Source organism: Nelumbo nucifera, chromosome 7, assembly GCF_055504915.1.
Source record: "Nelumbo nucifera cultivar China Antique chromosome 7, China Antique-T2T, whole genome shotgun sequence".
Lineage (NCBI taxonomy): Eukaryota > Viridiplantae > Streptophyta > Magnoliopsida > Proteales > Nelumbonaceae > Nelumbo > Nelumbo nucifera.
Genome location: NC_142655.1, coordinates 15,293,737 through 15,305,719, shown reverse-complemented (window position 1 = coordinate 15,305,719; position 11,983 = coordinate 15,293,737). Strand labels below are relative to the sequence as shown.

Sequence of the window (11,983 nt, the reverse complement as noted above, 5' to 3'; positions counted from 1 at the left end):
GAAGCACAGGATATAAGATAGAATGCATACTCTTCCATGTCTGACATAGGCAAGTCACTGATTATTGAATGAGTTCAAAATTTTAAGCAGTAATTTCACAGTGCAGCAGCACTATCTCCACCACCTGAAAGTAATGCTCTTTTCATATAATAATAACAGAATAAAATGTAGAAAAGAAGAGAAAGAAAAGGACAAAAAGAGTTTACAAGGAACATGCAGGTCAACTGGTGCAAAAGGGCATAGATCAAAGAGTAACAGAAAAAAAAAAAAAAGGAGCCATGTTGCTAAACCAGAAAAAAGGGCAGTCTGGTGCACGAGACTCCCGCCAATGTGGGGTCTGGGGAGGAACAAAATGTACGAATCCTTACCCCTGCAGACACATAGAGGCTGTTTCCAAGATTTGAACCCAGGTCGCAATGGAGCAACCCAACCGTCGCACCAAAACCCTAAACTAAAACCGCACTTAATGAAAAGTCATGATAACCTCAGACACTTAGGCAGCCAGGACAAATAAGCACCACAAAGCCCCAAAGTGTCACAACCCATGACCAGGATCGAGAAATCACAACTGAGAAACCACCCAACCTCCAATAAGCCTGCCATGGCACCACCTGCATGGACTCCCAACCTATGTTGCATGGACACATCCAAATTGGTGCTAATGTTGAAGTGTCCATGTCAGACAGTTCCACTTTTACTGCACGTTCTGTGTCAAAGGCCTTACCATGACCATGTCCATGTAACATAGCTCCCAGAAGAAAACAACCACACAAACACCAAAGACACACCCACCCAAACGACAACCCAACAGAGCCTTTCATTTCTTTTAACCTCTAGAACCCTTCATCACAGTAGTAGAGTATATCCATTGCAAGGGGCCAACATCCTCTTCAGCATATAGGGACTTTTGTTGCATAGCTTACAATTGCTTCAAGTGAAATCTTGGTTGACACTAAGGTATATGACTATTTGTCTCTATTATCAAGCTTATTCTTTCTTAACATACATATTTTTGCATATATAATATAATGAACTTGTATTACAATAAGAAATGTTAGAAATGAATAACAGTGCCTTAAATCTCATACAACAGTAAAATAAATTCATCCAGGCACAAACAGAAATATATCAGTTAACAAGTCACCAACCAGAATATCTTGAAAAGCAATACATGATCCATAAAGAACATAGAAAACCATAAAATTAAAATAAAATAAAATACAGCAGCAAAAAATTCGAAATAAATGCATCAGATCATTCATCTTCCACCAAAAAACTTTCAAACGCAACAAATTAGCATAACTTTGATTTACTGATTAATACATATACTAGTAAAACAATGAAGAAAGAAGTACAATGGATGTGATTAAAGGAAAATACTAGTGCAAAAATATTTCACATTGACAGAGATGAAGTTTGGATGAAAAGTGGTTAAGAAAGTGGAAAGAATCACAATAAGTATATTCCAGTTACCATTAGAAAAAATCTAATCCAACATATTTCATTTTTCTATATACACCCTCAAGACACAAGAGTATATGCCAATGCTTCAAAATATCCTTACAAATTACAATCACAAATTGATATCAATTCATCTTATGTTGAAATTCTTTCTGTTAGAGATATAAATGTATAAGGAATAGAGTGAGCAGCAGGGTAGGTCTGTCCATTTAATATAAATTACTTAAGAAGGGGTATTCTGGTCATTAGGCTTGTAAGACAGTTTTCCATTGTAAGTCTGCCTTTACACTGCAAAATCTTGTTGCACAACTAAATTTATCATACTGTATCATCAAGCAAACATTGTAGCTCTGTGACTTAACTGTACAATTGAGTGGCTTTTCATCCATTTTCTTTTTAAGTGCCTATAGTGTTTTGTTCCTCACTAAGGATATCATATCTGACTACAATGTAAGGCGAGCCAAGTTAATACATCTTCTGATTTCAGTTGCATCTTCAACCAGTATTCAGTGTTCAACAGCATATCTCCATACTAAACTCAGCATTCCAGGGAATAAAGCAGCATTGCGGTTATCAGAGAATTAGTCATACAAAACAGAACAAAAAAAAAAAACTCAGAAGAAACAGAATCATCATCAATTCAAAAGAACAACCACGAGCCTCATGTCCCAGTAAAAGAACGATCCAAATTACAGAGAAATCTTTACTTGAATCAACCAATTGAACAACAATTAACAATCTTGAATCCAAATCAAACAATGAAACAATTAAAAAAGACACCTTAGACTGCGCAGCACTTAATTACCATGAGATCAACCAAAACACTGCAAATGCAACCAAATCAGTATAGTTTGAACGGAAGCACGAAACTAATTATGACAGATAAGATATTCATTGCACCAATTATTAGGATCAGTAGCTAAAACTAAAAATACGGCACCTCTAACTAGAGACTTTGCTCAGAAGCGAAATGATGAAACGGAAGAAAATGGGGGGAAGGAAAGCTACAAAGAAGCAGAAATCCAACAGAGAAGATCTAGGTAAGGCCGAGATTTGAGCTGTGTCGAAATCGGACTTGGTTTTGTATTTTTATATTTTTATTTTATTGGTAAAAAAATCGGGCATGGTAAAATAAAATAGCCAATTTTTATGGTACCGAAAAGACATGGTGCCTGAATTGGATTGGGTGTTTGGAAAAAACAGCCTATGCTTTCTGCCCATGACATGTTATCTCAATTGATTCTTTATTTCTCTTTTTATTAAAAAATATTGATTGCAATTACTCTTTAACCCCGAACCCGTACCAATGTCCACGACTCCAAGCAATTTTTCCGAACAGTCAAGCCAAGCCCTAAAAAGTAAAAACAGTCTGAGATGTATGAAGCTTCCTGCGATCCATGTGAATTGATTGAGACTCATTGAATAATTGAATACCAGTTAATTGCTTACCAATTGAACGTATCGACTGCTGTTTTGGTGGGTCTCTCACTCACCCTAAAAAGCTTTCAAATCCTGATCTAAAAAGCTTTAAAAAGAGAGAGAATATATATAAAGAAGAATGCACACATAATATGTTTTCTGAATCCGAATTGGTGGAGAGAAAACAAATATCTTCACGTTTGTTTTCTTCCTTCCGTCCATAATTTCTTACCCTTTCTGTTCTTTTCAAAAACAACCTTCAAAGCTCCTCTTTTTAAAGCTCAGATGGACAAGAGATTGAGAAGCTCTGTTTTCGTTCTCCAAAGCCCAAGAGCTCTTTGAATGCTTTCGTCTTACTCTTGAAATGATAAATACATAAAACATGGAGCTTCAGGACAGACAAAAGCCTGCTTAAAACTCGTCGGACTACCAGCAAGACTCCAGCAGATAAAAAAGATTACTTGCCGACCGGCGAGGTGAGCTCGAGTCTGGGTATGTTGCTGTAACCTGTAAGAGAAGAAGAGATCTGTGTCTGTGAAGAATAGTCAACATGGCTTTCCCAATAAAGAAGGGCAGTGATGTCATTTTGATTCTTTTTTTTTTCTTTGATAAAATACAGAAAATTAAACGCGGGTAGAAAGCGTCGGGCAAGCCCTGTTGAGAAAGCACTCCCAAACGCAGCCTAAAAGTTGAGAACTCTCGCGTAGCCGCGCTCTGTAATAAATGAATTAGACGGATTTCAAGGCTGAACCTTGTGAAAGTATTTGTTTTAAGAAATTTCAGGGAGAAGAATAGAAATAAATGGACTCACTGTGATTTTTAACTATGGAACAAAGGCAATAGTTGATTTTGTGTAAAGGAGTTTATTGAGATCTAATTTCTTTGAATTAAATTTTTTGGATGTTTGCGTGATTGATTATATAGAGTTATAATAATTTTCCAAAAAAAATGAATTTTTCACTAAAATTCATTTTTTTCTTTTCCATACCTTGTACCATGTCGAAAGGTTATGACTTTTCTGAGTTCGTTGAGACTACTACTTACACTTCCGGGGAGGAAGAATATAATCCAAGGTTTTAAAACCGAATTGGACAATGAACCGTTTGGGTCCAGTTTTGGGGTTGAATGGTCTAATCGTTCAGATTGAATGGATGGTCCGTTTTAACAAAAAAAAAATTAAAAAAATGGCCAAAAATTATTTTACAGTAATTCACTAATCAAATCAACGGTTTTTAACCAAAAAGCGATTTTCGGATGTACAATGCAACTAAGCAATTTAAAGATGCACTTTGCTACACATCGGAAATGTTGAACAATGTCCATTGATCCTTTTCTTTAATCAAACAATTGTCACTTGATAGACTGTGCCCATTCAAAAACATGATTGAAAATCGTGATTGGATAAAAGCCTCCTCATAAAAACATAAAAAATTTCAGAGTAACATTTTATAATATATAAAACAAGATTAAACCAAGACGTTTTTGCACACCATAACACATTTATATTGTCTCTCTTAATTAAAGTATTATTGTCTTGTACAAAGTTTTCTTAGAGACTTCTAAACTTCACCGGTTGTAATTTCTCATTCGATGTTGTATGCTTAAAAACATGGGTGTCAATGGACCGATTTTGGATTGGATTTGACAGACCAATCCAAAATCAATTTGGATGGATTGGACCAATCAACCAAACATATTGAATTGAAGAAATCTAGACTTAATGTTCTAAAGTATTTATTTGATTGGATTGGACCTGGTCCATCTGTAATGAATTTATATTGGATTAGGTTGGACTGAGCCAATATCCCATCTATTGATAGAAGATAAGAATATAAGTGTCAATGGACCCGGTTTGGGTATAGAACCAATCTAAATTAAAACAAAATTGAACAGATTAGATTGTCCATACATTGAATTGGACTGGTCCAAAATGGGCCAAAATATTCAATTGATTGGATTAGACCCAATCCAAAATGAACAAGTGAGACCATGGTTTTTGTAACCACTAGTAAGTGTGCACATTCCACATGGTACTTTTTGATGATGATGATGATGGTGGTGGTGGTGGTGGTGGTGGTAAATAATATGTTTCTAAAATTTTCTATAATTTTTTTATATTTCTATGTTGATAAAAATTATTCTTATTTGTCATATTTATTTTTGTTTAATATGATGAATATACAATATTAGAGTAATACCCAAATGTTTTCTACAAATCTTTTCATATTTTTTATATTTGTGTATGTTTTCATCTTTTTAATTAGGACATAAGGATTGACACATTTATTCCATAAAGTTGAGACAAGTCATGGATGATGGTAATGATGATGATCTAGGGTTTTGACCAAAATGTAGAATTGTTAATTCCCCCACAAAATAGGAAAAACAACTCCATTTCTCACACTTATTTTTGTATAATATGAATATAGTTGTCAATTGATCGAGTTACAATTAGTAAAAGAAAAGCAACGATACCATTGAAGAACACATCCATATTTCCTAGGGATGAACATGGGTTGGTTCAATTTGGTTGCAAGGTAAAACCTACCTACCCTACAAGGGTTGGTTCTAGGTTCTTAGAATAGGAACCTACCTTGTCAAGATCGGTTTCAATGTCAGTTTCTGGCCTTGGTGTTTCCATGGTTGATTTAGGGCCGACCAATGGAAAATGTTATTTCTTAACACCCCCCAAATGGAACTTGTTGTTTAAAACTTGATTTTTATAATAATAATAATAATAATAATAATAATAATAATAATAATAATAATATATACTTTCCTTAGTTCTTATATAGGCCATAAAAGTTACATCAGATTCATTAACATATAATAAAAGAGAGTTTCATGCTTTCTCTTTTAAGGTGTTTCATCCATGATTTTTTGTTTTTTCAAAATTAGCCCTTAATAAGTCAAGGACCTCCCATCCTTTTTTACAAATTTACCCTTTCATCTTTACCATACATTACTAACACATAGTTCACAACTTGTCATTATAATTTAAATTTTATAAATACTACCTTTTACATTACATACTATACACATTCAAATACTAAGTTAAAGAAAAATGACCAAATCACTTAAGTGATTCAATGGTTAAGTGAGACTATGGTTTTTGTAATCACTAGTAAATGTGCACATTACACATGATATTTTTTGATGATGATGATAGTGAATAATATGTTTCTAAATTTTTTTTTTATATTTCTATATGGATAAAATTTGTTCTTATTGGTTACACTATTTTTTATTTAATATAATGAATATATGGTATTGGAGAAGTACCCAAATGTTTTCTAGAAAAAAATGTTCATACGTTTTATACTTTTATACGCTTTCTTCTTTTTAATTATGACATTTAGGGTTGACACATTTACCCCATAAAGTTGAGATAATGCATGGATGACGATAATTTAGGGTTTTGACCAAAAGGCTCAATTGTTAATTTTCCACCAAATAAGAAAACCAACTCCATTTTAGGTTGATTTTGAATTTACATTTCTATATTTGAAAAATTTGTTTAGGTTTGTCATACTTACTTTTTGTTTAATATGATGAATATACAATATTAGAGATGTACCTAAATGTTTTCTATAATATTTTTTTTATATTTTGTATACTTTTAAATGTTTTCATCTTTTTAATTATGACATCTAGGGTTGACACATCTGCCCCATAAAGTTGGGATAAGGCATGGATGATGATGACAATGATCTAAGGTTAATACATCTGACCAAAAGGTTGAATTAATAGCCTAAATATAAGACTTCATGCATGATAATTGAGTGAGGAGAGATGTAATAGTTCAAATTACATTTTGTGACATTATATTTAGAGAGGGACAAAATTCAAAAATAGGGGCATTTAGTTAAGAATATGATTCAATAAATTTTAATAGGAATTAATATTTTAAACATAAGACTTAATGAGAGGGATTTGAATGTAGAGAAAAGTGGTTGTTCAAATTACATTTTTATCCTTGAAATTAGCGAGACAATTATAGTGAAACAAAAGTTATATATTGTCATTCACACTTTTAATAATAGTATAAATATAGGCTGGTGCTTGCATTCAAACTTTCATGTCCTAAAATTATTTTGGAGTTTATATCTATGAATTCGGTTCCAAGGTCGATACCACCAAAGCTAACCAAGGTTGGTTTTCCAGGCTGGTTTAGATAGGGTAAACTCCTAGACCCTAATATCGGTTTGGTGGGGCTTTTGGTTCCCAAAATTTATAACCAAACCCTACCAAATAACAGATTAGGAAGGGGCACTTAAAGGTTGGTTCTATTTTATTTCGAATAGAGCATATCCATTTGCTCACCACTAGTCCATCCTAACTATTCACACCACTACCAGAACCATCACCTCTTTTTATCTTCCTTATTACTAGGTCATCATTTAAGTTTGTTTCTTATGTGTATAAAAATCAAAATAGACAAATCCTCTTTTTTGTTTTTTCTTTTACATGTAACACTCATTGATAATAAAACAAAAATTGTCTCATACCCATATAAAAATCCTTAATACGTACCCATACTAGTTTAGCTACAAAATTGGATTTTTTTTTCATTCAAGTGTAGATTTTTGTGCATGTGTGTGGGAAATATGTTGTCAAAATCTTGTGCAAAATTATTTAGTCTCATTTCAACTAGAGTAGATTTTCCAAAAATCGACTAGACATTGTTGTCAAGGATAATGACCATGGTTGGGATAAACTTAGATTTCAATTGTGATGATGATGATGGTGACAACGATTATGCAACATTGGACTTCTATTGTGTAGGGGAGAAGAATAACTACTGTGAACCAATTGCCTTTGCGGTATCAACATGATTATATGAACAAAAAATGGTGTTTTGAGTGGGACAATGAAACACTTGTTTCGCAACTCAATGATGGCTTTTCACTCGAAGTCGAAGTTGTTTACAATTGTTGCTTGAAAACTCAAATCAATGTGGCGCAATTAGAAGTTTCATTTTATGCCCATGTTTTTGCCATGTGATATTTAGAAGAGTTCTATCATGGATTATTCAAGCAACATTTTTGGCCATCATTCCCTTATCGGTTGTCAATCTCGCCTAACCATGGCACCTATTTCGGTTGGGATTTGTGTCGTGCATATGTGTCTATTAACAAGATTTTTGGTAGATAAGGTAATGAAAGTAATAAACCCAACTGAGGATTACATGCGGATTCATGATTACCATCTTGTGGTGTTGCCCACCTTCCCAAGGAAAAGGTTTAGTCAAGTGAAGTTTGCAATTTTTCCTACATAATCAATTTCCCTCATCAAAGATTTACAGAACGTTGTTGGTGTGAGATAAGATTCTCCAAGCACTGTATAACCCATATCCTCTTCCATTTTTGATCTACGCATCAATTCCACCACCAACATATGAACCTTTGAAGTTTTAGTTGTTGATGGTCTATTTCTTATTATACAATCTTAGCTAGCATCAATATTATTTTTATACATAGGAATAAAAAAATGTAAAAAAAAAAATTAACTCACCTTATTACTATCATCATCATCATCCAAAATTGACATGTACAAAGCAAGTGTACAATTGTTAGTATAATTCAAGTATCAAACTGAAATGTTCATAAATATATAATTTAAATATCAAATGTATAATTTGGTTTGGTTTATAAAATTCAAAAAACAAGATCGAAATGATAAACCAAAATTTTAAATTTTATCATATCATAACAAGCCAAAATGCAAATTTCAATTTGATTTTGTCCAATGAACAACCCTATTTTTATCCCATATTATTCGAATGAGAAGCCAAAACCTATATCTTCATGAAACTCTTACTATACATGTATGAATTTGATAGGGATAATCCATTATATATTTGATCCAAGTGATTTAAACTTGATTATTGTAATCATGTAAGATGATAAGGACAAATATTGCTTGGAGTCCGGATTTGATAACCACAACACCATGTTCACCCAACTACACACCAGCAATATCAAAGATATAAAGTACAATAGATGTTACTAGGGGTGAGCATTGTTCGATTAAAACTACAACAATGAACTCGAAAATTTGGTTTCATTTTTTACTTTAAACTTTGGAAATTCAATTAACTAAGAAAACTAAATCAACCAAAATTTATTATATATCAATATATTATTGAAATTTGGTTTTAACCAAACATTTTGGGTTGTTTATTTTAGTTTTTCATTAATTTGGTTTTAGTTTAATTTTTTATTTATTTGTTTTACGGTTTGGTTTAGTTTCTAAAATTCAAAAAACTAGATCAAAACCTTAAAAAAAATTAAAAATTTTTCATACCTCACCAAACCAAGTTGCAAATTTAAATTTCACTTGGTCCAATGAACACCCTATTTTATCCCATATAATTCAATTAAAAAACCAAAATCCATATCTCCCTCAACATCTTACTAAGAAAGACTGACCACAACACATTGTTAGCCATGTTCACCCATTTGCATATCATTAATATCAACGATATAAAATACAAGAGATGTTCCTAGGGGTGAGTATCGTTCAATTAAAACTAAAAACTAAAGCAAAATTTTTTATTTTGGTTCCAACATTCAAGTTTGGAAATTTAGTTAACCAAAATATTGAATTAATCGAAATATGTATTTTTGTAATAGATATATATTAAATTATTAATATATGATATTAAATATTGTATAATGTATATATAAATATGTTAATATATATTAATATATTAATGAAAATTGGAAAATTTGTCTTTGGTTTTTATCAACTCTTCCTCCTATTGTTGTGCATGTTTCTCTTGGTGTGACGATAAGGTTTTTTGTCCTTCTTCTTGTCTTGTTCTTTCCCCTTGTCTCCATTTTTTTTTTAATGGAGGATGAAGAAATTCTCCATTATCTATCAACATTACAGCTACCTAAACCCTAGACCCAATTACAACCACAAAGGATGATGCCTTACCAAACAAAGAAGGATGACGATCCTTAATTTTCACAGTAAAAATAGATCGAATTGTTAGAGTTCTTGGCCCTCGGAAGATGTTAGGTTGAGGTCTGGAAACTTGGGAATACAACTATCCTAGATTTTGGAGTTAGGTTCTTTTCATGTTAAATTCTCAACTACTTTCAAATTGGGTTAAATATTAGACATGGGGCCTTTGTTGTTTGGTAATGATATGACCATCACGCAGAAGGTTGCACAAGATACTAAGCCAAAAGACTATACTCTTTCGAAATTTGACCTTTTTGTTTATCTTATTAGCCTCCTATTGAATATTTTACTATAAATGTTGTGAAACATATCACGTCATCTCTCGGACGATCATATGAATCAAGAGGTTGGTTGTTGGAGCAAATTTGCTTGTATTAAAATTTAAATGGAGGTCAAGGATCACTTGTTGTCTAAGATCCCTTACACATTGTTAAATGGATGCACCATCATGATGAAGTTACAGTATGAGTGCTTTCTGCACTTTTATACTTATTATGGAAAAATAGGCAATGGAGTACACTCTTGTAAGTCTAAACACAAACTTCTTGTTGCACTAAATTGATGAGCACTCGAATAATGATCCAAACCATGGTTGTGGACAATATTAAAGTTGACATTAAGTTCCCATGATTAATGGAGGCTTCTTACACACTTATGTGGTATTAATTAGATCGTATAAAAGAACATGAGACCAACTTGATATGGTTCAAAAATAATTACACCAATTTGATAAAAATTCACAAGAAACTGTTGGCTATGAAATTTACACCAACTAGAGAATGATAGAGATTGAGGGAAAAAGAGATATTGACTGTAAGGGAAAGTAAGGGAGAAAAATGAGAGAGATTGAGGGAGACGATAGAGAGAAAGAGGGAGAGAGAGAGTGATTTGGCTATATACCGAAACTGAGAAAGTAGAGGAGATAGAGAGATGACTGTGAGAGTAAGAGAGAAGGGAGGGAGATCAAAAGACAAAGGGAGTGGCAAAGAAACTGAAAACCTATTTTCGGTATAGGCTTTTTGTTGTGTCTAACATGGACTAAGAGTCCCATGTTGTCAACAACCACATAAGCATCCGATGACATGGTGGGGGTTTTTATAATTTGAAATGTAGAGCAAGTTGTGAGAGTTTTGTTGGTTTTTTTACCAACCTGCAACCTAATTTTAAATGCACAATTGACTTTGACTATAATTTTCCTTTAAATTATATATTTCGTTTACACTATATAAATTTGTTTTACTTATCACACTTAATTTTTGTTTATTTATGGTACTAACCCACCATCCAAGAAGAAAAATAGTTTGATTTCTAAGTTGACATTAAACTATTAAAATTAATATTATGGATTTAATTACAATAATTTAATGATGAGAAAAATATATCTTAAATATAGGATTTAATGAGAGAGAATAGGGAAATATTTTTATTTCCATTTGGTTTTAAATTTTACATTCCATTTCCATCATTAATAAAAACATTTCTTATTTATCATACTTATTGTTTAATATGTATGTTAAAAATGTTCCCAATTTTTTAATTTCTAATTTTTTCATTTTATTTATTTTTTTCAATTTTATTATTTAATCGTGGCAACATGAATTAACCCATTTGACCCAAAATGATTAATTTCTTACCACCACCTAGATGAAAACACTATTTTTTCTAGGTAGATTTTAAAATTTAAATGTATAAGCTTTTACATATTGAAATTATTATTTTATTAAGTATGAATTTAATTAATAGAACTTAATGATGAGAAAAAAGAAAAATGAGTTAAATATATGATTCACTCAGCATGAATGCAAGTTATTAACTTGAACATTGGATTTAATGAGAGAGAATTGAATGCATTGAATATCTTAAAATTACCTCTTTTCAACTTATTTAATATCAAGAACTGATTACCCTATTTACCCTCATTTTTTATCAATAAATTTAAAAATAGATGGGTAAATTTTGTCCTTAGAAAATTCCAGAAATATCCTTGATGTCATTCGTGCTTTTTAAAGTAGTATAGATAATTCCGGAGTGGGTTCGCTGACTAACCAAAGCCCGAGCCCAGAGTGAGTGCATCAAATTACAATGCGGACTGCGCTTAGGTTGGGAAAATTGGGCTTGACCTCGGGCTCAG

At 32.2% G+C, this 11,983-nt stretch overlaps 1 protein-coding gene across 6 annotated transcripts in view; it reads right to left on the bottom strand.

Moving 5' to 3' along the window:
- Window positions 1–3,416, bottom strand: part of LOC104607768 (plant/protein (DUF810)) — a 156,969-nt gene extending 153,553 nt beyond the window's left edge. For 2 of the 6 annotated variants that reach the window (XM_088891194.1, XM_088891198.1), the window contains exons 1-2: window positions 3,113–3,416; window positions 31–124 (exon numbers count right to left, since the gene is read on the bottom strand). In XM_088891194.1, the coding sequence (XP_088747320.1) occupies window positions 31–47 (17 nt within the window). In that variant the 5' untranslated portion in view covers window positions 48–124; window positions 3,113–3,416. Of the gene's footprint in view, window positions 1–30; window positions 125–2,241; window positions 2,286–2,401; window positions 2,684–3,112 lie in introns of those variants that run through there. The other 4 variants (XM_088891196.1, XM_088891197.1, XM_010273462.3 and 1 more) reach the window with 4 other exon arrangements.
- Window positions 3,417–11,983: the final 8,567 nt, after the last annotated feature.